The sequence below is a fragment of the Tigriopus californicus genome, chromosome 10, assembly GCF_007210705.1.
Source record: "Tigriopus californicus strain San Diego chromosome 10, Tcal_SD_v2.1, whole genome shotgun sequence".
Classification (NCBI taxonomy): Eukaryota; Metazoa; Arthropoda; class Copepoda; order Harpacticoida; family Harpacticidae; genus Tigriopus; species Tigriopus californicus.
In genome coordinates this window covers 3,202,528-3,228,331 of record NC_081449.1, presented here as the reverse complement: position 1 = coordinate 3,228,331, position 25,804 = coordinate 3,202,528, and the positions used below count along the sequence as shown (strand labels likewise).

At 41.2% G+C, this 25,804-nt stretch overlaps 3 protein-coding genes and 1 long non-coding RNA gene across 5 annotated transcripts in view; 2 read left to right on the top strand and 2 right to left on the bottom strand.

Moving 5' to 3' along the window:
- LOC131889246 (uncharacterized) overlaps nucleotides 1-9,916 on the bottom strand; it is a 23,753-nt gene extending 13,837 nt beyond the window's left edge. Inside the window, exons 1-8 of the mRNA XM_059238316.1 lie at nucleotides 9,783-9,916; nucleotides 8,233-8,414; nucleotides 8,063-8,166; nucleotides 6,831-7,009; nucleotides 3,962-4,135; nucleotides 3,776-3,891; nucleotides 2,990-3,610; nucleotides 1,863-1,935 (exon numbers count right to left, since the gene is read on the bottom strand). Of these exons, the coding sequence (XP_059094299.1) occupies nucleotides 1,863-1,935; nucleotides 2,990-3,610; nucleotides 3,776-3,891; nucleotides 3,962-4,135; nucleotides 6,831-7,009; nucleotides 8,063-8,166; nucleotides 8,233-8,414; nucleotides 9,783-9,808 (1,475 nt within the window). The 5' untranslated portion in view covers nucleotides 9,809-9,916. The remainder of the gene's footprint in view (nucleotides 1-1,862; nucleotides 1,936-2,989; nucleotides 3,611-3,775; nucleotides 3,892-3,961; nucleotides 4,136-6,830; nucleotides 7,010-8,062; nucleotides 8,167-8,232; nucleotides 8,415-9,782) is intronic.
- On the top strand, nucleotides 5,518-6,152 carry LOC131889067 (uncharacterized). The gene is made up of 2 exons (XR_009374171.1): nucleotides 5,518-5,655; nucleotides 5,784-6,152. It is a non-coding gene; the product is annotated as an uncharacterized LOC131889067 (long non-coding RNA).
- LOC131889061 (crystallin J1A-like) lies at nucleotides 8,466-9,773 on the bottom strand. The gene has a single exon (XM_059238058.1). It carries the CDS (start codon nucleotides 9,556-9,558, stop codon nucleotides 8,527-8,529), a length of 1,032 nt encoding a protein of 343 aa, XP_059094041.1. The 5' UTR covers nucleotides 9,559-9,773; the 3' UTR covers nucleotides 8,466-8,526.
- Nucleotides 9,917-22,635: 12,719 nt separating the features above from the next.
- Nucleotides 22,636-25,804, top strand: part of LOC131889057 (gamma-aminobutyric acid type B receptor subunit 1-like) — a 54,002-nt gene continuing 50,833 nt past the window's right edge. Inside the window, exon 1 of one of the 2 annotated variants that reach the window (XM_059238049.1) lies at nucleotides 22,636-22,749. The gene's annotated coding sequence lies outside the window, so the exon portion shown is untranslated. Of the gene's footprint in view, nucleotides 22,750-22,804; nucleotides 23,300-25,804 lie in introns of those variants that run through there. The other variant, XM_059238048.1, reaches the window with a different exon arrangement.

Sequence of the window (25,804 nt, the reverse complement as noted above, 5' to 3'; positions counted from 1 at the left end):
GGAACCGATTGTTTCCGGTTTCGCCTAATCGCATACAGAATCAAGTGGAAGATTTGCCTTTATCATGCATGTCTGATTGAGATGTTCAAGTCAAAGACAAACACATCCTAGGCTAGCAATAATGTTTACCCTGACGTCACTTGTCCGATTGTTCAGCGCTCACAATCACAAATCCGTCATTGACGAAATTGAAAAGACCTCCTAGTCGATCATTTGCATACTGTACAAACGAGTAAATGCCACCTTGAGCTGTTGCGTCTTTGAAAAATGGTTGTTAAGCTGGAACCTGGAAGATGCTCTCATAGTACGAAGACAATACATTTTCGAAATGAGGCTAACTTGAAATGTCCAAAGTTCTAATATGCTTAATTTTGAATCAGATTAGCTAGAAGTTGCAAATTGCAATATAATTATGTTGATTTCTAAGGTTACTTCTTTAGAGCATTGAGGATTTTGAAAGCCGTACAATTAATGATTTATTTATTTTAACACTCGCAGAGAGTGAATTCACATTGTAGCATTAGCATACTTAACTTTGGCAAAAGCTCAACCAAATTATCAAAATCTATGTTTATAAATTCTTTACTTGCATCAATTCCATTGCTGCTAATAATTTACCAAGACATTTCAGCAATATGTCGGCTGGCTAATAATGAATCATGTTTGCTAATATGGGACATTCCCGTGACATGAGTTATATCTAGATTAATATTAAGACACTTCTTGCATTAGCCATTTTGACGCTTCAGTTTGACGTTTCTTATGCCACCTGAAGTAAATATTGATTATTCCAAGACCTACAAACTAAATTCCCTTGACTTAAAATGGGATCGATTTTTTTATTCGTCCATCTTTGAGTAATTTCAATGACACAAACCAGGCTAGGGATCAGGGTTAATTCGAATCTACAGGTTATCCTTGGCATTTCTGCCCATTATTTTTCAATCGCTCGTCTCATTGATGACCTTTTCTCTCACATACTCATAGACGGCATAAATATGTTCATCTTGGAAACCCTTGGCTTCATAAGCATTCACATTCTCTGCCAACCGGTTATTCAGCAACCAGTCATCATTTTAAATACAATGAAGAGGTCTTCTTGTACAGTACATACATTTTTTCGGTCTCTCAAACTAAACTCGTCAGTGTTTTGATTTCACGTCCAAGATGACATCTAATCATTTGAACTCTAAATACTGACAGGTCCATCAAGATTATCAGTTAGTCTTTGTTTAGTTCCATCAATCGTCACCTTTCCGCAAGTAGGACCTCTCACTCACTGGACATTTTAACTCAACACACCATTTGTCAAAACCTTGAGATTTCAATTCCTTTCCACTAGCCTTTTAGGCACTTTAGTCCATTGGCTTTGAACCTCAATTAGCATAATCCGCAGACTTCTAGAAGCATGGACAATAATACTAAATTAGTTTGAAACTTGGGGTCCTGACTCGTAACATATTTTACAAATGAGTCATGTAGATGACTCCAATTAAAGGCCAGCCACTTTTATCACAATTAACTGTTAAGTGATTCCTTTCAAAGTTACATTGTAAACAGCTTAAATAAATTCGACTACCTCTCCAAGTTTCCGCAAGCACATTTGGTAACATTAAGGGCCAATTTTGGATAAGACAAATGATCCAGGCAATCCATTTTTTTCTCCATCCCTCTAGAAGTCCGTGCATAATCAAACATTTAGTCTCTTCTCAATACGTTGTACTCTTGTAGAATGTACATATATACTGTAGTTCCCTTCCCTGGGAAGAAACTACATTAGCGTTGATAGAATCGGGTGCCCTACGGCTGTCAAAAATAATCTCAAGATTGAGTGGTCACGGTGGGTCCCTCAAAACCCTCACCTGAGAGAATCTCGAATATTTTTAACAGAACAGTGACCATCAATGAATTGCGCAGAATGTTTGCCCTTCGAATCTAGAAGAAAAGTGGGAGCCAGGTTTTAGGTCGGCATGTTTAGTCGCATCTTAGCCCTTAAGCCATAAAAGTGACCGAGTCCTTTGTACGATGTTGGTCACCACTTGTAATTTAAGAGACCTCAAATGAGGCGTGTGGGCGCTTGAAATCGAGTATGAAAAACGAAGGTTCACTGAGTGTGACAGGAGATTGAAAAACGGGAATCGTTGTCAAGGTTGATGGGAATCAATGTAAAAGCGTGAAAGTTTGAGCTCTTTACACCTCACTCAGGGTTCCGCAAGATTATAATTTTATTGTATACTCATGTGAACACTTTTCCATCCTTGGAAACCCGAGAACGAATACAAAAAACTTGTGTTGTACTGATATTTTCGTGTTTGGTTTAAAAAGGCGCATTCAATAACGAAATTGTTTTAAAATGCATTGTGCAAAATCAATACAATGGTTTAAAAACTGGATGACAAATATGAACTATGGGGGTCGTACTTGAACAAATCTACCGCATTGAAAAAGGGTGTAACATTTTGAACTTTTTTAATTTATTGAATACATAATTTTATTGAGGCGTTTTTTCTTTAAGTGTGACAGACAAGGTTCACACACTTTTCTTTTGGGGTGAATTAAGAGGTTGCGTAGAATTGACAATGGAAAGTTTCGTGAGAAATAGTCAGAAATGGTGCATTGCATCCGGAATTACTTTTCTGGAATATGACCATTTTTCATGAGTTCCGTTGTAAACCAATATTGAATCAATTATTTGAAATTATTTCATCCCCTGTGTCGTATATCCAACATCGTGTTTCATTATGATATAGTCTGCATTTACCTCAGACCTCAGAAAGTAACGCAAACGTTATTAAACATGTAATTAACATTATGGAAAGCGTAACATGCAATATTACGTTGCCAGGAAGTTTGAAGAACAATTTCTCATTTGCTATCGAATACATGCCTTCTGATGAATGCTAAGATCATTCAACACCTACCTAGTCAAGGCAATTTGGGTTTCACTTTAACAAATAACTCTCCAACGTTCGTTTGATTAAGGAAGTTTATTCACTGTCGCTCCCGTAGTCAACTAATGGTCCAAGTGGTTTACTAGCAGTGTCTGAGCCTTTCAAATCAACTTCGCCTTGAGGGCCAGGAGGCGGTGGTTGATCTTGTAGATTGTACTTCTTTTTGTAATAATTCAAGTAGTAGTCATAATATTGTTCGTAGGCTTTGGCATCTGTTTCTTCACCCTTGGACACTTCCGTCATCTCAGCCTTTTTGTTAGTCATCTCAGAAGCACAACCCTCTGATTCTTGTTGATTAAAAAACGATCTCACAAATGCATTGTCCTCATACTCTTGGCGAGGTTTCATCCATTTGACGGCGTTCTCGTTTAGCATTTTCGCCACCTTCTCAGTTTGGTCAACTTGAGTTAAACTAGCTGCATCAGTGCTAGCAACTTCCGTTTCCCCATCACTATCTGTTTCAGAATCTCCGGCAAAGAGACCGAAGGTTTTGGGCGCCTGGGTGGTTTTGTCCGAGCCGTCATTTTCATGCATGTCTTCGGGGTGTTTCCGCTTTAGATCGGGTTTCTGTACATCCCCTGAAGTGGCCATGTTTGTTTTGATTGTTGAATTTTGGAAATGTGACCAATTCAGCTCATTTTCACTTTCTGCCAGAGAGTCTGGAAAGAAATTTGTTCAAATAAGCCTCTCAAGTGAGAAAATGGCAAGGTACTAGAAGAGAGCTAATTAGCATAAAACTCATTCAAATCTAATGAATAAGAAAATGAAAGTCTCTCCAACAGAAATCATTAGAAAGGAGGATATCAATGACGATGGGAACTTACTATCCAGGAAAAAGTCTCTATGATGTTTGAGGATCACAAAAACAATGGGATGTTCCACCACCCACTTCCCACGGAGATTGGATTGGAGTGATTGTTTGAGATTCAGCTCGACAAAGCTGAAACGAATAGGGGATCCGGGATGTTAAAGAGGCCATTACACGGAACTAACGGTTTGCCTCCATTTACCGATTGAGTGTCCCAGGTTCGCCTAGAATGTTTTCGTTCTTCTGCAACACCTGGATCCCATTGAATCCCAAAGCTCGGTAAGTGGCGAATGGGTCCTGGTCTAAGTCAGGATAGTGATCATCCGCTTCGATGTAAGGCAGGAGAACCTCATAGAGTTTGGTTTTCTCGTGCACTCTGGAAATCAAATACTCCATGATTAACTAGAGTTCTACCAACATTTAGTGGCAGTGCATTTGATGAATCGGTCTGGATTATTGAAACCTAACCAACAATCCTGTTTTCTCAAAAAAAGGTCCAAGAAAAGTTCATGATTAAGGGGATATTTACAAAAAGCCGCAAAACTCAACCAAAAATTAAGAAACCTCTTACAGGGAAGAAATAATGGAGAAAGCAGCTAGCTGTTTTTCGGTTCTTTCAGAAACCCCAATATTTCTTGAAAAGAAGAGCGTTTTTGCTCTTCCTTGAAAAAAGAAATCAATTGAAGCTCTTTATATCTTTTTTTTGTTATCTGATCTTTCGCTACACTGAACACGTAAGAACGCAGAGAGCTTCGCCGACGTCAAACTTCAATCTCGCCCCATTCAATCAATGGCAATCTAAGCCTGTCCTTGAAAATGGTTGGCGGTTTCAATCCGTCGAACTAGAGAAGTACTAGTGTTGCTCGCTTTTAACGTACACTGTGTGTCAGAGTATTATCGGAGCAAAATGAAGAATCAAACGGACACATTTTGTCAGTTCCTTCATGAATTCCCAACAACTTTTGTGCCTCGTCACAGTCGCAACTAAGGACATAAATAAAACAGCAATACTGTTTGCGTCTTTTTTCACGATTGAAGGAACATCTTTCAAGATGAGAAAAAAGCCCTCTATTCCTTCTGCTTTGCTACGAAAATACCCTGTCTTTCCGTTTGTTCTGAACGACGAGAATCTTTCAAAACTTGATAAAAAAAAAGTTCGCTCATTTCCCGCTTTAGTGTCGAATTAATGGAACCAAAACCAGTCAAAACTTTGGCAACGAACAAATCGTTCTCAAATGGAACTCGCCATGTATGGCAATCATATCCTCAGTCTCTCTTTGACTTTTGAGCTCCCCGATAAGAGCAGGGTAATAACAGGAAAGTTTCAACTTTTATTGGGTACTCCATCATTACAAAAGGAAGAGCGGGATTCCAACAGTAAAACGCGACATATATCAAAGTGACATTCTCATCACGATCCATAAGAATGCTCTCAAGTCCACGGGACAGAATCATGGCAAGTTTCAATCACAACCTTTGAGGCAACTTTAAGAAATGGGATATGAAGGGAGTGCACTGTATCAGGAGGATAGAGTGCTTTAATAACGAACCATTTGAATCAAAAGAAAGCACATTTCCAATATCGCGGCACAAGCGTAGGAACGAGACCCGAGGACACATCTGGGCTTTTCTACAATTTGCATAAAGTCATTCCGAATATTTGCCAAATCACTCGTCTCGAGGGTGAGAGAGTGAGTACGTACAATATTGCAGTTTTTATCTGTGTATCTTCGCTATTCTGGTACTTATCAATATCTCTTGTTTGCCAACTGCCTGTCTAAGCCATTCCTTTGGGTTGCGATTCCATCCATTAGAGTCTAGTCATCTAGCAGGTGATCAAGTTCCTCTGTGGTGTTCCACTCTTCCATTTGGCCAAATGGGTGCTGGGATTTGTGGGTAAGATTTTCGCTCCTCTTTTCCGAGGATCTCGGATTTCTCAAACCTTAAGAGCAACAGTCACATTTTAACGCGCCTCTCTCTTTCCTTCTTTTTTCTTTCTCTCTCTTTTTCTCCATTCAAGCCAGACAGGCAGTTGGTTTTGGCATGATATATGATATCAACCACAACAAAAGGCCCTTTCAGAAAAGAATCTCGACCTACTCAAAGATTGCACAAGAGCCTCCTTTAGATGGAAAACTATTTGCCCGTGGTGAGCGAGGCAAAAGGTTCATCATCCATCCATCCAACCAACCAACCAATTGAAGCCATTCCGATGGGCCTCACTTAAACAAGACTTATCAGATCATTCAAAACAGTTGGACCAGAGGATGATAATTCACGTCGTTGGGAGTGCCACCCACAAAGTCAGTGAATCATATTCTTTTTTGAGGGGAAGGATGTCATTTCCAGTCGTCACGCAACATTGCCAAAAATATATTATCATGGACATTTTAGTCATGGTGGGATGACAATTGAGAAGGATGTTCAGTTCAAGGAAGTGTGCCCTGCAGTCTGGGAATGAGATACTCGGCCAATGTGAAATCGCTTGTATTCACCACTTGGCGACCCTGGGGGTGGAGGATAGCGATTCAGGGACACTATGAGTATCCCTTCCTGAGTTTGGGCAGAAGATTTTCCACACTGATAGAACGCGGCGACAAAAGTCGGATATTTGGCAAGGCTCTTTCTTACGCCAAAACGGACTTCCATTTCAGATCCAATCTCATGATAGGAGAAACCAGTCCAAGATTATTCTCCAGGACTTTCTCTTTTAGCGTTCTTGGAGGGAGGACATGTTTCAAATGTCGTAAAAAGATTACACATGTGTTGAAATCTTCTCAAATATATGGCTTGATTCCATTAGCGGAAGTGATATATCACAATTCAAAAATTGGACCGGAGCTGTTTGAACAGTTGATAGCGAAAAGGCTTTTTCAATTTGTGCAGATATTTGTTGAGCAAACAAAAAGGAGGATCTCTCTCATTGGCTTTGTTGACTCGGATTCGAGACACCTTTTTGGGACCGCGTGGAACTTCAAGGATCACTTCCTCTTCATCATAGGTTGATGTGGATAGAGACCCAAGATCTACATGGAGGATGATGGGTTCAATGGTTTCACCGAAGAACTTACCTGGGGATCACGATGTTCTGTTGGCAATGAGGGAAGACCAGCTCCAACTTCCACTCGATTTGGCTACTCCCCCAATCAACGAAGCTTGTGTTGGTTTTGTGACGTTGAAAATGACTGGGTTGGAAGAGCAACCGAGGACCCTTCCGCAGCTTGCACGCCTTCTTTAGGCTCTTAAAATTCTGGAATCAAAAATGGGCGATAAGAACTATGATTTGAGTATTTTGTTACTTTACCAATCCTGGAATTAGAAATAGTGCTAACAGCTTGACAAATCACATTTGTCACGATGATACTTAATCATGGCTCAATTGAATTCGAATGCGGTACTTCTGTCTTTTTCCCCTCTATGTATACGTTCATTAATCTCGATTCCACCGAGCAAAACTAACGAGTGGGTTTTATTTGGTTTTCCATTCCAGTCGGAGACGCCAACTATTGTTCCGTTCTCCCAACGAAGTTCTTGCCAACCAAATGGCGAGAGACTCTGTCATTGACGAATGTTGAATCTAAGACGCCTTTCTAATCTGCATAATAAAGCGAGAAGCAGCCTCGGTCCCATCGTTTTCAAATGAGAACTGCTATAAGGTGGACCGACAGATAAGCTCTAATTTGAATCACTTAACTTTGGTAGCCCGATTTTAAAATTAGGTCCATGAAACATGGACGTCAAAGGATATGATATTTATGAACTTCAGTTTCAATTACTGTATACCTTTTTCATTTGCTGTATTTGAAACACCCCTTTTAAATGACTATTTCTGATATGGTGATATGGCCCCGCATATGGCGTCAACTGTAATTTGGAATGCATTTGGTGGAAAAAGTAGACGCTTTGTTCGGCTAATTGGTACTTTTCTTGTGGACTAAAAAAAGCTAAAAAGGTCAAATCTAGTGATTATCTTTGCCCAAGACATGCTAATACACAACATTTTTACAAGGTTCTAAATCAGTTTGGCAAAACAAATTTGATTTAAAGAGAAGTTGATACCATAATTCGTTTCAAAACCGAGTCTAACGGTTGTGAAGGAAATCCTATTGCTTTGCTCGGGGTAACTGGTAAGGGATATTTTCATTCCTCTCGAGCTGCTGTCAGTCCACTTGAGGAGTGGTTCTTAGCTGAACCAAAGACCAATTCTTGAGCGGCGGTTTTTCCTCCCTTCATCCATTCATTGACAAAGGGGAAAAAAAGGACAAGGCCGCCGCCGACTAGGCCCTTTTGGGTTCACACTCACCTCTGAAAGAGGATCTTGGTGATGTGGGTGTGAAGTTTTCTCTTTGGATTTGTCTCTCTCGCAAATGTCAACGACTCGACCGATCTCCTCGAGGAGTCGATAATCTAAAAGGATGTGGCTGGGTTTTTGTACGATCATCACTAGAAAAACGTCAACAGGGGCTCGCTCACCGCTCAAAAGGTCGAGGTCCGTAAACTTATTGGTCGGAATGTATTTGGTCTTGTCCCGCGTTCCCGAGCAATTCGTCCGGCTTTTGTGACTTTGAACACACTCCAAGGAGCACGAGGTGACTTCACACCGTGGACAGCGATATCTGGACTCCGCTTTCGAGCATGAATCACATGACCCTAATCTGGACAAAGGAACGCCCATTGAAAAAATCAACAGAAAAGCACGCTTTAGATCAAGCACAGAAACATCCCAATTTTATTCGCAGGATCAGACCTAAACACAAATAACATGGCTCATTTGCCAAAGGCTGCCAAAGCTTGCTTGAAAACCGTTTCGGCGTCGGTGGTTTTCTCCAGCCACTCCATGGGGATGGCGTCTAAACCGTGCTTGGCACCCGCACAAGCCCCAATGAACAAGCTCCGTGAGCAATTACAACCACCCGCCCGGATCGTGCTTCGAACCGCTTCCGGGAACGACTCCTCCCGTTGAAAAGCGTGTAACGCCCCTTGAAACGACCCCGGGTTATAACACGGGCTACCAAATACGGTTTGAACGGCCTGAACATGATCCAGGCCCAACTTGTCCTCCACCACTCCAAGACTTCGATACACATCCGGATACTCGTCCTTAACCTGGGCCCGCACCTCTTGAATGGCATTCTCGTGTCCCAAGATGAACTGTTCCACAATCCGGGCCGCCACGTGCCCATGGGACACGGCCGTGGGCCAGCTGGACAAGGTTTGAATCACCTCATCCACTCGAGCCTTGAGACTCGCTTGACCCGCAAACTTGGCCACCACCGGCAAGGCCGCGCAAAATCCATCCGTCTCCTTGATATGGTCATTGCCATACGGCCTGCGTCCCGCCTTCCGGTTCTCCATGAACTTAATCAAGGCCCCGTGCATCCACTTGCCCTCAATCGGCCCGTCAATCCGGCCCTCCCTGCGGAGCTGCATGTACTCCTCCCGTTTAGCCATGTCATATCGCGTGCCCGGACCAAAATCGCTCAAGAACCGTTGGCAAATCCGGTCGTAATCATACTCCCCGCCCCCTAAGGCCCCTAACACGGAGTGGGCGATGTCGAAGTAGCACGAGTTCTCGCCCGTGGGCAACGTGTAAAAGGGCGACCGACTCTGAGGCAGGAAATCCGGTCGATCCGCCCGATCCTGAATGTAGGTCTTCAAATCGCTCTGACTGTAGACCCAGTGCAAAGGTCGGGCCGCCGCATCCGCCACACACGCCCCCAAAATGGCAGCCACGCCCCTTTGTTGCGCGGGCGTGAGACTCTGGGCCGATTCCAATAGGGGTAAAAACTTGGAGGACATGCTGAAGCTCAGTTTCAGTGGATCGATGCAGTCGACTCTTGTGTACTAGATGAACTCGATGAAGTGGATGAAGTTGGACCTTTGCGTAAAGGCGCTCAATGGAAAAGGAGGCTTATGCAAGCCTTGAATGATGCAACTGATCGGATATGAGTCTCAGTGAATTAGATAGCTTGATGAGGAGGGAAAGTTTGGGGGGAATAAGAATGAGAGGGATGTGTTTTTACCTGCTCGACAGGAGGTTGAGGGCCATGCTGTTGACCGTTTACACTTCACTTTTCTTTTGAGATTATCTTGATGCTGAATCAAGCCAATACTGGGCTATGACGTCATTGAGGGGAACCAAAAGAGCGGTTAATTCAAAATGGCTAATCTGAGCTTCACGGGGTAGGAGATGGAGGCGCTTTTCTACGTTTGAGGAAGTGTTGCATGAAGAGAAAGAGCGCCATTTTAGTTTGGGCATTAATGTCTGCAGTATTTTTTTGCAACTTGGTACTTTTCAGCGCTTAGAACTAGGGAAAATTCGTCGCCAGATTTAGGCCAAATTCAGAAAGGTTTTGATCAAATTTCTAAATCAACCCTATGTTCACCAACTCTAATACGTTGGTTGATCATATATTGTTCTAAAAGATATACATTTTCCGTCTTGAGCTGTTGGGGAGAACAGGCTCAATTAACGTCCCAAGAAATTGCTACGTAGATTAATTTTCGAACCAGATTTTTTTTTCCAAAGAGACATAAATGTACAATGATGGCCGATTTTCAAACTTTTGGTTCTAGGCTGGTTAGGGGCCTAAAATGAGTACATTATCTGAAAAGTAGAAAGATGGCCTTTCAAATTTTCACCAGCAATTTCATTTTATATCGTTATTGAGAAATGCATTAAAACGTATTTTGAAAGCTTAAAGCATCTTCATTAGAGCGTTACTAATCCAGGGTTTAGAAAGGATGAAGCAGAAGTTGGCACTTTTCTGATCAATACCTAGTGGCAAGTGCTTTTATGAGCATGACCCATCGTCAGGCTTTTACATGACTTGCATTTGTTGCCAGCCTCCTTGGCCTCCTATTAAGGTTCTTGAGGACCAATTTCCTGCAGTAACAATGGATTGAGATGGCTCAGCTTCATAAGTTGCATTGCCGCACCTACTGCCTTAAAAAAAGCAATGTAAAAACATGACTGACCCTTGGCAAAAATAGGCAGATTGATTTTTTTTCTTGAAGAGGACTGATTGTTCCACCTGATTCGAAATCCAATTGATCCCTAGGGATGCTGAGGGCATAAAAATGCGTCCTAAATTCCGATGCACTTGCACTAGTTTCTACATTTTACTAGTTTCCACGGTCTTAACCTAAAGTGTTCATTCATTAATATCCTCCTTCAATATAATTGAAATGTTGTAAAAAAAATTGGTTGCTCTTTATACTCATGTTTATCTCATCAAGTATTTTGTTCTTTCTTCGCGTTGAATGTTGCTTTAGATTTCTGATTGTTTAATTAGTTGTTCATCTAGGTATTGAAAAACTTTCCAAGATTGCGTCTTTTCAGCTTTTAAAAACAAGTCGTTGCAAGTGCTGGCCTTCTTGTTTTCCAGAAAACACCCAAAATATCAAGAATAGCTGAAATTGGTTTCCTCTCCTCTGGAATAGGTAAGACCTGTCAGCTCTGAGCAGTTGATGTAGAACCATAGTAGCATGTTTTGCCGCAAAATCATTTAAAGTTTCACTCGATGCGAACTGTTTTTGGCTCAGAGTACGTGCAAATATACTGTAAAGGGTTTCTTTATTAACCCATCCCATTTTGGGATTTCAGGTGATAGGTGTTGGAATGTTTTATGCAAGAAATAAGCCCTAACGATACGTAGAATATTTGTATATTTCCAAAAAAATGTAATTCATTACATTTGCAATCAAAGTCATTGAAACTTATTGCGTTTCAGCCGGTGAAGTAGGGAAACATGAATTACAAATTACCGATATATTTTGAATGTACATTAAAGGCAATCTTTAGTGAATCTGTCACTAGATCTAGATTTGATTGCATTAGCAGCTCCTCTTAACTTTCAAGATCTTTTTTCCAGGGAGGACATTACAGGTTCAATGTGTTGCATGTCCGAATGGTGGTACATGACTAGTTAGTTATTGTTGATAGAGGGAAATACATATACCTACAGAGAGATGAAACTTTTGCGAGTAATGAGGGAGGGTGTAGAGTGAGCATGAGAGAGAACTACGGGTGACTAGAATGAGAATAAAAACAAACGCACTTATCTCAAATAGGAACTATTTTTCTGTCGTCATATTTCTTTCAATGTAGCATTTGTTCTCACTAATAGATACAACAACCACATAATGGGCAAACACTAATTTTGGAATTTTGGTCGTTTCTAAAGTCTTTTTCAGAAACGTATAAGACGTTTTCTTGCATTTCCTTATGTATGGGTTTGTGGCTAGAATATAGATTTTATACCTCTTAATGGGTACTAATGTTACACGTAACAAAACATGAGGATGGAGGAACAGTTCTTCTTGGAGATAAATTGTATTGCATGGAAAATGAGGTAGTCACTTCGCATAAAAAGGCGGTTGCGTCATCATGGCATGGAAAAATGGAATCCTGAGGTAACGGCCGTTGAAATTGGCCTTGAAGGGCCCGTTTACTGCTTTCTTTTTCTCTTTTTTGCGGACTTCCTTAACGCTATTGGGAATGGGATACCCAGCAATTCAAGACTGAATAAGGTATCTATTTTACTTGATTTTACATCCATATAATATTTAATCCACCAACGAATTAGAGTTGGTGGATCTGGCTAGCCTTTGAATTTAAGGTTGATCAGGTATTTTGATCAAAAAACCGCCTGAGTCTGACTTAAAGGATGTTGCAGTATCAATAGTTTGATCATATATTTGAATATTTTCATGAAAATTTATCTGAATAAGCAAAATGTGAGGGAGACTAAACCACATCATTGTGTGCTCATCGACAAAAAGATTGACAAAGAAGATGTGCTTTCTCAGTATTGGTATATTGAGGAGGGATGCTGGGTTCCGGAAAATTGGGAGCAACCAAAGTAGTTCCACTCTTGTCGAGGATCAACCAATGTTGCCTCGCCTGGTTTGTACAGGAGGTTACCCCTACCGAAAATCAATGTCAATCTGATGCTCCACTCATAAAAGAATGAACGAACTATCCAAAATCCAATTTTCTGGCCCAACTTGGCAAAATGCCACTCGAGTTCTCGACCTGAATTGCAAAATCCTGCCTTCAAGAGAACCGGTGCATGGATGAATTGGCCTTCAAAATTATGACACGTGCCAACCAATAATCACAATAGACACCCATAAAAACATGGATTGCGTGGCTTCCAGGGAATTTCCATTTCATGGAGTCTGAATCGAAAGGAATAGCAGAATTCAAAAGCTACTGAAGGGCGCAATATTTTGACAACAGTTGTTCCAAAACGCTTTCGTATTGTTAAAAGGCACGCTACAATAGTGTCCCATACTTTGCTCATGTTCTTTCCGCTCTCCATGAAGCATGCGGGAACTTTCAGTGGAGTGAAAGCCAATAATAAAACAGCTTCATCTAAATTGTTCTGCCTTTTGTGTTTTGGCAGTGTTTTTTTTATAAACAACGAAACAGTTTTTATATCAAGCTTTAGCTTTATGGATGTAATAATCGAAGTTTTTGTTTCCTTAATTTCAGTACTCATTGTCCTGAAGTCCTGACTACAGATAACCGTCACCTAAGAGAGGGCAATGCTTATGGGCATTATAGGACTACTTTCGAGAGTATTATTGTTATCTACTTTGATTTTGTAAAAACATGTTTTCAATTCTTTCTTATTACTAAAATTGTGCTATCCTTATTTTTTACCGATTACTCAGTGTTTCTACTTTACAGACTTAACATAACCTATTAGAGTCTGAATTCACAACAACGGCTGGAAAAGGCCCGCAAAATGGTAATGAGTAATTATTACGAACAAATCTAGTCTGTTTACTTCATTGTTCAATTTTGCTCTCACTAATTGATCCCTTGGTTGGTTTGAAATCATACGTAGATACATTTTTGACCCAAATCCCTGATCGATTCTACACTCAAGGGCTACCGACTCTAATTTGTTTGTGGATCATGTATCATATGATTTAAAAGATAAATAAGAGTTGCAGATTTTTCAATTTAGGGAGCTTAGTGAACTCGAGTGAGGATTGGATGATAATTTTAAAAAAAAATATCGGTTCAAAAATCACTTTGATCCCACATTGTAAGGAAAACGCGGCTTTCTAAAAATAGTCACCATGTTTTTCGAATTTTTGTTACTTGAGAGTATGGATATTCCTTTTTTGAGGACTTCCTTACCTTCCTTACTGTAAATAGGATCCCCAGCAGTTCAAGACGAAAAAGTATTCATTTTCCTTTCCTTCATATTTTCATAATATCTGATTCACCAACGAATTAGAGTTGGCATATCAGAGTAAACATAAATTGCAAATAAGAAGTATCATTTTTGTAATCATTTTTGAAATACCAAGGTCAAGTAAGTCAAGCTGCGGTTTAAAACGCGGCACAAAAAACTATTATGAGAGTGATCTTTTTTACAAATCACAATTTTGGGGACAATCAAAACTCATTTTTTTCCATTGTGATATAGTATGACGCTTTGATATATTCGATACTTAGCTTTCAAAAATGAAATAATAAATTCGTTCTTCAGACATCATTTCAGAAAAAATTGCCACTTAATGTTGATGATATTTCATTTCAAAACAAAATATTGTTCGTGCTACTTGAAGGTAAGTGAAGTTATACAAATTTTTAGAGTCTTACTATCAGATTAATTCTTAGAAATTTAGTTCAAAAGGATGTTTTTTTGGCTAGCACTGCCAGTATATTATCTAGCTGAGCTTGTGTAGTCCAGTATTTTAGTCTCCTTCACTCACCCAACGCAATATCTCAAGAATGGCTCAACAACTAAATTTCTAAATAGCACAAAGAGACCAATTTCGCTCGACAATAAGGATTAAAATTGTTTAGTTTAAGCAATGTGGGACTCATTGTTTCTCTTTTTCATGAATTAACGTTAAACCGCATATCTAAAAAAATGTCCAAACTAGACATGGTGACATTTCAGAGGAGTATTTTTCAATCGTTATTTTTGCTAGTTTTCCACATTCATTGTTGAAAAGTAATATGGTGCACCACAGACAACAGGAATTTTTAGTTCAGTTCATGCACCATCAGTTATCCAAGATTGTTCCTTTTCAACTCCGACAACTATCCGGCAAATCTTGATCCTGGAATTGTCGAGGAAGAAATGCCTCCATTTTGTCCTACAGAGCGTATCATTAGCCAAATGTTGCGACCACCAAAGCTAATGAAGTTTTGTGTCGCATTTTTAAGCCATCAAGTCCTTTTTTTAACACAGGCTTATCCCTCCAACCGAACTTGAACTTGAAACCCGCTCATGCACAATTTTAGTTTGGTTGCTAGACTCCTCTCACACCTTGAGCAAACCTTGAGGAGTAGAAATCGATGTGAGCAACAACGAAAATTGGAATTCTCGCTCGCCTTTCAAAGCAGTGCCAATGCCATACACACAACTGATCCTACCCATTCACATCTAAGAGATACCACAGGGCCCCTTTCAATGGGTTGGTTCTCTTTGAGACTCGCCTCGACTTTAGTCTTCCCCGATTCATTCAGGGTCCCTGGATTTTGGGCCACTTGGTGCCTCCTCGCGATTTTGATGGGCGAGGACAAGGGGAGCCTTAATATTGGGCCCGTGCAAAGCAAACTCATAAATACTGGAATTTGGAACGCACCACGAGACTGAGAAAGGGGGACTTCTCTCCAGAGAAAATCCAAGAAGTGTCCAATAGTTAGTTCCATTTATTCAACCTACCTGAAATCCGTACCACTCGCAAAAGCAAAGGGTTATGAATATGACATATAATTCCTTATGATGGACTTTTTTTTGTTTTGAAAAAGGTTTGCGTTCGATTTTCCCAAAACTTCCCAAAACGTAGGGTACCGGTCAGTGTGACTCGAAAGACTAGTCAAAATCGTTTCAAAATTATCATTTTGCCTCGACTGTGTCACATGAGAAGAGATCGATTTTCGGGATAAAATTTGAGGATCAACAATAGAGCTTGTGGTCTATGAAAAGTGAAGTTGGTTCCAGATGGTCCACAGCATTGTTGCAAGTTCCATCCGAGCTCCTAAAAAGAATAGACAAGTCGGCATGGACTTTTGCATTCCCAAGCAGCTTTGTTCCACAATATCTGGAAGAATATTCACACAAAAGTGCTTGAAGCAAATGGTTATCTAAATTGCTTCCATATTGCATGGTATTGCCACACCCGGCTCCATTTCTGCAATACCTTTTATGGTCCTAATATCATTCCAAGTTAAGAGGAAACCCGCATGGTATCGATAATAAATGCTCTCGTGGTCGATTTTCTAAATTACTTGTAGGCATTCAAATATGCCCCCCTCTTGGTTTGTAAATTACATTGGTAATATGTACACCTTTAAGGTACGAAAGTACATGATAAAAAAAAATAATATCACGGAGCAGTATGTCCAAAAGAGAATGCACCTGGTTTCATATTTCGACCGATTTTAAACCAAGCGCATATACAACCGTAGACCAAGAAGCAGAAGCATTGCACTGAGCTGCCACTAACAACAATCGTTAAAAGAATAGTTCAAAACGATCCAAACTCATTGAGGGCATTTCATGGAAGGATTGTTTCAAACTCGAAAGGGGTTGGTTCTGTCCACAATTAGGCGATATATGGAGGCCAATTGAGATTGTGACCCGTTCTTTTCATGCATAAGAAGCGAACGCTAGCTATGGTAGAGCATCCATTTTCCAATCTGCGAGCCCTGGTTCGATCTCAGGCTAGCCGAATTCAAGCTTCTTTGCGGTATTTAAATTACAGCATGAGTTGCTGCTTTAACAGCTTCAATGGGCGGCCCTGGGTGAGGTCATTATTAATATTGGCCATGAGAACGAAGCGGGAATGTCCTTCAATTGGGACACCCAAAAATCAGATGGCAGGCCGAGTGAGAGAGCTTCGATCTGACGTCGTAACAAGTAAACAAACAATGCATAAGTTGCAATCCAATATCAGGACACCCTGATCGAACGAGTGCAAAAACGGACAAGTTGAAATTCTAAGAATACAAGGCAAAATCAATTAATTGTCTGTACATATCACTTATGCCACCTATTTTTGAAATGAATTTTCCATTGAAATCGATTTGATATTGGTAATGTTTTCGATTAGATTTTATTAAACTGTTACATTACGACGAAACCTAATGTGGAGCCAGACATTCGTTTCGAAGTATTGGAGCATTTGTGCTTCTTCCATTAAAAAAGTTCGAAAACGCAGAAAGCACTTTATTCCTCATTAATAACAGGAAAATTGTGACCAATGTCGTTGACCATTGGAAAGAAACCCACTAATTTCTGAACTTCCACATCATTTATCATGTGCGCTGTATTCGATGGATCATTTAATCAATTGGAGTTCAGCTGTCAGTTCTTGGAGTCAAACGGCTTGGGATGGGTCGGAGCTTAAAGCAAAGCTGGGGATTTTAAGATCCCAGGCCAAAGCTCTGCCCATCCCTAAGCTTTTTGGGTCCAAGAATCAACAGCTGAATTTGTCGTACTCCCTCATCTATTGACGACAAAGCAAATATCCATGAAGGCGTAGTGCGAGCAAACCAGGAAAACCAGTTTTAGATCGCATGGGTGGCGGCTGAAAGGCTCTAATTGTGGAGCAGGTCCGGTAGAAAATAACATTGCTCAACTGCTACCCATGTAGTAATCAACTGCACAGCTGAATTAACTTTACTTAATTTCTGCTCAATACTTAAAGCATTCCTTGGATCCGGAAAAAAACATTACAGGGATAGCTTTGAAAAAATTAGTGTTCTCCTCGATAGGAGGAGCAAGACAGGTTTAGAAAAGGACAATGATTGTCGTGAATGGGAAATTTGACTCTGGGTTGGAGCAAATTTTTCATTAGAGAAATGGTTTTAATCTGTTGAGCAAGGACCATTTTCATTCTCATCCACAGAAGCATACCCATAACTATCTCGTTACGACTAGGAAAGCCATAATTTTGCGACCAGTTACGTTCCAAGGGATAAGCATTCCGATTTCAGACGAGTGCCTGCCTACTTGGCAGAATGAGAAAACATGTGTTATTCATTCAAAATATCCTTTGAACTTGCAAATTAACAAACCTCCATTTCAAAGGAATCTTTTATTGAAATACGTCTTAGATTTCATGAATTGACCTGGATATATATGCTTTGAGATAGCTATGTTAACATCGTCATCAGGGCCTGAATAGGGACCTTTAAGCTGATGTCAAACTCAACCTTCTGAGAAAAATGGTCACGAAACCTCCATTTTGATTCGTCCTTGGGCGGTCACTTGACACATCTCATTTCCAAATACAACAGCTTAATCAAATCGGCGGAGATTCTTGGGACAGTCGTCTTCCATCTTGACTGGAATCTTGGGTTAATACTTCTTGTCAGCCATTATTAATCAGACTCGAATCTTGTATTTTATGTAAATAATTGAGCAAGCTGAACCGTTATGTCATTATGTTGCAAAAGGTTTCGCGGGTGAAGTCGAGTATCTTGAAATGCTGAATTTGTTTAATACACCTTTCCAACATGAATACAAGCAGATGAGCATTTGCAGGCAGAAATCGATATCAGAAAAATTTGAATTAAATGGTGACAACGATAAAACCCTGACTAGAATGAGATATCACACTAATTATGACTAGAATTGTTTATTGTGTGAACTACTCAAACATCGAATTGATGATAACAGAAGGGGTTTAATAATGGACTAATAATTTGGAACCATGTTAGGAAAAAAGTTTTTTAAACGCACTCACTGGTCAAGAATGTTTCAGGCATAATGGTTCCATATACAAGCAGAACGCATAAAATATGAATGGTAACGTGTACGAGATTTGACATTTAATTCCAAAAAAGGCCCATTTTCTAATTTGCGCGTCTTCATCAAATATGATCCTTCACGAGCTAAGAAAAGTGATCGCAAAGAAGTGATATTGTCAACAGTCTTAAGCACACCTTCAACATAAGAGGGAAGTCGAAGAAAATACGTCTCTCTTTTAATGTTTGAAGAGAGTGAAGATATTCTGTCCGGATAAGAATTGCGCCACTGGGGATTCTTCTTTGCACTTTCTCTATACGGCCAATAGGAGGGTTCCATACTTTGAGCTTAGTCTACATGAAAAAAGTGAAGAGGAGAATCACAGCCAGTACAATCAACAGTTGGGTAGAGACAAGCGATGAAAATCTTGATTACTGCAGAAGATTGGGTGGGTCAGATTGAACATATCCTGTTTTTCAGCTCCCGCGGTTGATGACTTTTGGACCGGAGCCGGAAAAACGTGCGTAACCGCCAATATTCCGAAGGGATGTCAGGCCAAGGACAGTAGGGTGTTAATACGTCCTTGACCGAGAAGGACAATTTGAGTCCGACATCACCTCCGGAAAGGTCAGGTTCCCAACACTGGGACACTAACCTGGCCAGCCCGATTTTTGGCTGTAAAAATACCTCCATGCATTTTTGGCATATTGGGGAACGCACAGAAATCGTTTGAGGAATTTGGTGAAGGTGGCATTCGGCGGATTTGAGGGCCGGATTGGGCGGAAGGCAGTAGAGGAAAATTGGTTTGATGTAGGTCCGGAAGAGTTGAAGAACTATTAGAGAGGGAAGATTCTTGATGGGAAGTCTATTGGAAATGTTTTCGATCCTGGCCCTAGCTTTGACTATTGATGATTTGAGATGATTGGTGGAGGAAAGTTGGGTTGATGGTGCTTGTGGAGAGATCCACAAAGATTGGGCAATTTCATAGAGGAGAGTAACTTCCAAGGTGGTAGAGCGGCTGCTCTGGAAATCAAATTGGAATTTGGGAAGGAGATCCCTATCCTCGGCCAATCCGGAAAAGCGGACGGCTAAAAGGGTGGGTGAACATCATCTTTAGAAAGAGTTGGCCATTGCAATGGCTTCTGAATAAAATTTGCCCGAGTCCACTGATTGTAAGAGACTCCCGTGGATGCGATTCATCCATCCTTCCAGAACTCTTGAACGTTGAGTGTGATCGCAGAACAGCTTCAATCCATAGATTCCATTGAGGATTATTCTTTGGAGTTTTGATCACGACGGCCCAAAACCACTAAACAGTAATGACTAACTAGCTTAGGCGACATTGTTCACTGAAATTTTGGAGGAATGAATGCTCAATAGTCTTTAGTAGCGCTGGAGTAGTGACCGCCCAGGAGATTTGTTTACCTTTCCTTTTTAAGATGACGTCATCAGTCAGCTGTAGGTTAAAGGTGTCTATTGTCAAAGAATAAGGGCGGCTTTACACTAGGATGGAACATCGAGATTGAATCCGGTTTGAGGATTGAAGTTGGGGTTATGCTGAGGCGAGTTCGGCAAAAGACTCCACTTCAGTAGAGTAAATCTTTCATTGCATTCAAGTCGAACAAAAAGGTTCATACACCAAAAACTCGCCCCAGTCCAACTTCAATCCTGAAACTAGATTCAATCTCGGTTTTCCATCCTAGTGTAAAGTACTGATGGAGATTAAACAAAAAATCACCGGAGGTTGCAAGTAGGGCTACCAATTTACATTTTCAATGGCATACGGCATTACTAGCGGAAAATCGAAAACCCGTTAGTTAATCACAAAAAGGAAGCCTGATTTTTCTCCGACCACACCAGGGTCTCCTTTTTGGTCAAGGCTAATATTCTACGATAATCTAGAAACGGCCCGTGCTTTGACTTTCTTAGCTTTCTGGCGATCCTGATTTTGGAATTTTTTTTGATCCCATCACTAGTGTAAAGCCGTCCTAAGATAGAAAATCAGGATTGAATCCGGTTTGAGGATTGAAGTAGAACTAGTGCTGAGGCGAGAGCAGCAGAGGACTCGAGTCTTTCATTCTACTCAAGGCGAACTAAAAGACTCATGTTGCTAAATATAAACCAAAGAATGAGTTGTTGTTTTTTTCAAAAATCCGGACTTGAGTCTTGAAGAAAGGACTTGGACTCGAGTCTGGACTCTTCCCAACGCTAGTCCTACTTCCATCCTCAAATCCATAAATCCATTCTAGTGTAAAGCCGCCCTAAAGCTGCGCTAGGTAAACACTTCAAATCATTTTCAGAACCATGTGCTGTAAATGCCGGGTTGAGCAAATTTGAAAAACGTGGAGCCTAAACTCTGAAACAAGCTGGATGAATCTTGCTCTTGAGATTAAAACTAAAGACGCCCGCACATCTACATGACACACTGAAGCATCAAGTCTGGGCTATTTATGTTCTACTCTCACAGGGTCAGATTGAATCATCAGAGTGCTCTTTTTCATAGGTTCTAAAGGACCCTTAAAACCTTCTCCTCTGATCCTCTGAAAGGAGCGTGGTTCTTGGCTGGGTTGCTCAATATTACGTTTTTGATCTTTTCTTCTCTTGATCGTTTTTACCATGACCATGGACAGGGTGACCCAAAATAACTGGTTCCCAAATTGGAACACGTCCTGAGCTGTAGGCTTATCACAAAGTGAACGATGAGAACGACTCTTGGGCACTCAATGTGTTGAGTGGCAAGCTAACCATACTTGGATTCCTACATCACACAGAAATGGAAATGATGACGGTCTCACTTAGATGGTCGAGAATGTCAATGGTGGCTTCCATAAAAGCTACATTTTCTCGGTCATCCTCGTTTTGAATGGTCCGTCGTCTCATCTACCGCTGAATTAGGACGATAGAAGTCATGCTGAGAGGACCTTTACATACGAGTCCGTACAACATCATCATCATCGCCATCAAAAGACCAATAACAATCTTGACCACAAATCCAGATTCATTTTGTGGCTCAAGAACTGAGCATTTATATTCCCACGGTAAAGCCGTAACAAGGGCAATTTTCGTTTCCCTTTTCATTCCCACTTTCCCTTCATGGGGTAAGAGTATTGAGTACGTAATTCGTAACATACGCACAATACAGCGCTTGGCTTAGAAGTGAAAACCGATCCAACTTGTTAGCGGATCTCTCTCCGAATTTGGCGCAGTACATCTTTACCTAAGCGTTCCAAATCTAGCCAAATCCTGCTGGTGCCTTTTGGCGCGTATAGATCAACGAAAATCGATGCAAACCTCAGAGCAATGAAAAATTGAGCCTTGAAAGGATTGGCTCCGGTGTGGAAAGCAAAGGCCCATATCCAAATAAGGCTTTTGGAAGCTAGCAATGCATACAGAAGTTGAACCCATCTCGTTTCCATGTAGTTAACGAAGATGACTCGCTTTCATGTCATGCATTTTGGTAGCCACGAGATAATCTCTGTAGCCTACAACCAGTCCATGATTTGAAAGACTACCATTTCCATTAGAGGCCGTCTACGTAGTTCCCTTCGAAATTCACATTAACGCTCGAGTGTAGGATCCTTTTTATGGATTTGGAACACATGCACCAATTCTTGTTCATTCTCGATCCATTCGAAAGCGGTGGTGAAAAAGTTAGCTTGCAAATCCTATTACGGCCAAAAAGCCTTGCATTTTCGGACGCGTTTTCCTCTGTACTTTGTTTCAATGTATTCTGAAACAAGTGAGAAGAAAAGGCTTGACCTTAAGGTTCTCCCAATGGAACAAAAAGAAGAGTGGCTTTTTAAGTATGTGTGAACCAAAGCAGGACAAAAAAAGGCCAAGCATTCACACTGACGACCATCGTTTGTGATGAAACAAGGCCGCCTCGGTAAAAGGTGAACAGTCAAATCCACTCCAGCTTCCTTCGCCTAGCTCCTCTGAGCATCTCCTCAGTGGGTCTTTATTCACCAAAGCCATATCGGGCATCATCTCATGCACCCTGAGTATGTCGGCTTTTCGGGTAAAATAATCCAAGGGCCCTTGTGCAAAAGTGGAAATGACGCCCACGACCAAAGCCAAGCCGAGCGAAGGCAAACTCGCTGTTTGAAATTCCCGCCCTTGCTCGCAACCGTCCATCAGCCCCGAGGACACCGATAGGAAACATCGTGAGGAGCCTAGGAGGCGTTCAGCACCCTGAGGACGTTGAGGACCGACGAGCGCTGGAATGCTTCTGGCTTCGCCTTGGAGGAACCGAATGCGAGAGGTAGGAAGTGGAACTGAGAACTGGGAACCGAAACTAAACGAACGAGGAGTGGGAGGAGAACGAGCAGGACGAGTAGCACTGGAATGCTTGAAGGCCGTCTCAAGACTGTTCTGATCTTGGATGAGGACCAACAGTTGCAGATTTGAGCCTCTTCTCGAGTGAGGTGATGGTTAACGCTGCCGCTCAGGTTGGGTAATGAAAGTGACCAGAACCCCCTCAAGGATGAGAAGGAGTGCTTAGATATGCCAGTTTTCAGAGCCCACGAGAATGGTTCATCTGCGTGCGTATTTAGCAACAAGTTCTGATGCATCTTGAAGGCTTGAACCTTCAATGAGGATTACAACAGTGGGCACGAGTCCTTCATTGTAATTCAATGTCATCCTGGAGTAGAAACAAGTGCTGAAGATTGTGGAAAGGACAGAGAAATTTCAGCTTGTCCTGGACCTCGGAAGCATTTATAAGCAACAGCGAGTGCAAATTCGAGCGGAATCCCGAGGCCTATCCTTGTAGGAGGCCTCGTTCCTGGCCTTTGGCTGGAAATGTGTAAAGCGTAAGTAAGCGTTGTGTAAATATCCCACCTCAAGGCTAAGACGTGAATGGCAAACACCAACACCTATCTAATGTAGTACACCGTCTTTGGTTGGCCAAAAAACAGGTCGAATACATGTGCAAGACCAATCAAATAATACTGATCTGCGGTGGGCGTTTTCTTCCGACTGTTGTTGACAACAAAAAGGTCTGAGTTTGATTGTATTTTGAGGGTGTCGAGTCTGTAACAACGACGAGACTTCATAAAAAAACATTAGATCATTAGAATCTAACCATTGAGTGTGTCAAAGCAAGCCCATGGAAATAATAGACTAACTACCTCATTCATTGTTAGATATGCACCAAGAATGACGGAAAGCGGCAGCCGACGAGAAAATAAGCGCTCGGGAATTGGTCTAACGGAATTAACTTTCTGATTACATTATGGCAACAACTAATGGCACCCACAGGTCCCCTTTTCCAAGCTTGAACGAATTAATGGGCAATGTAGTGTTCGTTTATGCATTTCTCAAAGGACAAAAGTTTGTATGATCCTTTTGCTTGCAAGTTCGACATGGTGGGGGTGCTGCTGTTCCTCCACTCCCACAATCTCTGCGTCAGAGACAAACTGAAGAGGAATTGCACGATTGCACGTGTGTCCACGAGAACAGCTCCAAGAGGTTATCTCACCAACTATCGGTTAACCATAACCAAGTCCAAACTATCCCCGAGAATCCAAGGAAGATGCCCCAGTTGTATGGTAAAACTTTTGTCCTTGAGTTCTGGCTTGTTCATTCGGAACGTTTGTGTACAGTAGTTACTGTAACTTAGGATTGTTGGTCGCTTAAGTTAGATATGTTACCCGCCCGCTCATTTCGCAAATTTGTTCAAGAAACGACTTTTAGACGAGAGTCTTGTTAGAATGGCTTAATTTGAGTCGAGTTGAATTTCCACATGGACAAAATAACCTTGCCTTTAATTCTGAAATAGACTTTCGTCATGCAATAAAAGCCAGAACGGTCTTTTTTAGAAGGTCAATACTGAAACTCCAATTGGTCCAATAAAGTTCCATGCATAACTGGATCGGAGAAAACTTGCCCTTTCATTGGTATTGTTTGAACTGGGTTAGTATGTTTGTGGGTAGACTTTTTTTTAGTTTGAGCGATTCAGTTATAACTGGGGTCATCAGAGTGCTTACCAGTTGGTGAAAATACTTTGCTTAGTTCGTCGTCCAAACCAACAAAATTTCGTCGCGTAGATTCCATCTTAGAGGAAAATACTTAACTCTATGGTGACTTGTGGGCAATGAATACATTAATGACTGCTTCATTTTCCAAAAGGGCAATTATGAGTTTTGTTGGGACTCTCGGTCATGTTATTGCATAAAATAAAACCATAAAAGTGAAAATATAATCATAGTGCAGGGAAGATATCACAATAAATGGTCAGGATTATAAAATCGTTGCAAAAGTATGACTTTATTGTTCAGATGACCAGAACTGGTTTAGCACACATAAAAGAGCCATAACTCGTGTACATAAGCAGGTCGGTAAAAATGATAAATTAAAATCATGCTAATCGCAAAGGAGTGGTTATGCCATATAGAACAGTAAAATCACGTTGCTTTTCATCAATACAAATCACTTGTCTAGTAAGGTATCAGAACTAAATCTACGCAAGAGTGATAGGGATCATCCTAGAAGTTTTGATAGAATCATGAGGTTTTGCTTGCAATATGGGTCAAAAATAGACTGTTCCCGGCTTCTGCAAAATGTTTGGTCATCTTATCTATTTGATTGTGGGATTTGCATCACCATCTTTCAGTTCATGCCAAGCCCGTGTATCACCATTATGCGTAAGCACTCTTGAGGCTCAACCATGGCTATTGCTCTCCCCAGGAGCCAAGCACCTACCTACTATGGTGGTCTCTTGTGACAATTTCCATGTATGCACTGCACTCGGTACATGTTGTTCTACAATGGCTTGTGTATTGATTTGATAATTTCCCAGAGGTGCTTCCCTCTATCCACTTTTGTGGTGTCGCATGACTATATTTATTATTCCTCTCCCTGGAGGACATTCGATCCTCCCTCCAGACTCTTGACAATGGGCACAGAATCAGGTGACTGACTCCCGAGTTGCTCTCAAGCTGCTGTGCTCCCGAGGAAGGACCATAAATATGCAACTAGGATGATATCTTACTCTGTGGGTGGATGCCACCAGGCCTTTGGTACATGGTACAATCGTGGGCTCACTCAAAGGCTGAATAAGAAAGATATTAACTTTATGAGCCTCCCAATCGGAAGGAGTCGTTCATTTCCAAGCCAGCCTTGGGAGAGATCATATTGGGAAGACGAATAGAAGAATATCGTGCGATCTTCGCTCCGAGATGATGTCCCTTTCCCATGGGCTTTTGAAACTGGATATGGTTCTCTGAAGATTAACTGAAATACCGATGCAGGAGTACGTGGGATTAGGAGGATTTTCTCACTTGATTCCCCCTTTGAAGAAATGGGACAAAAGTGCC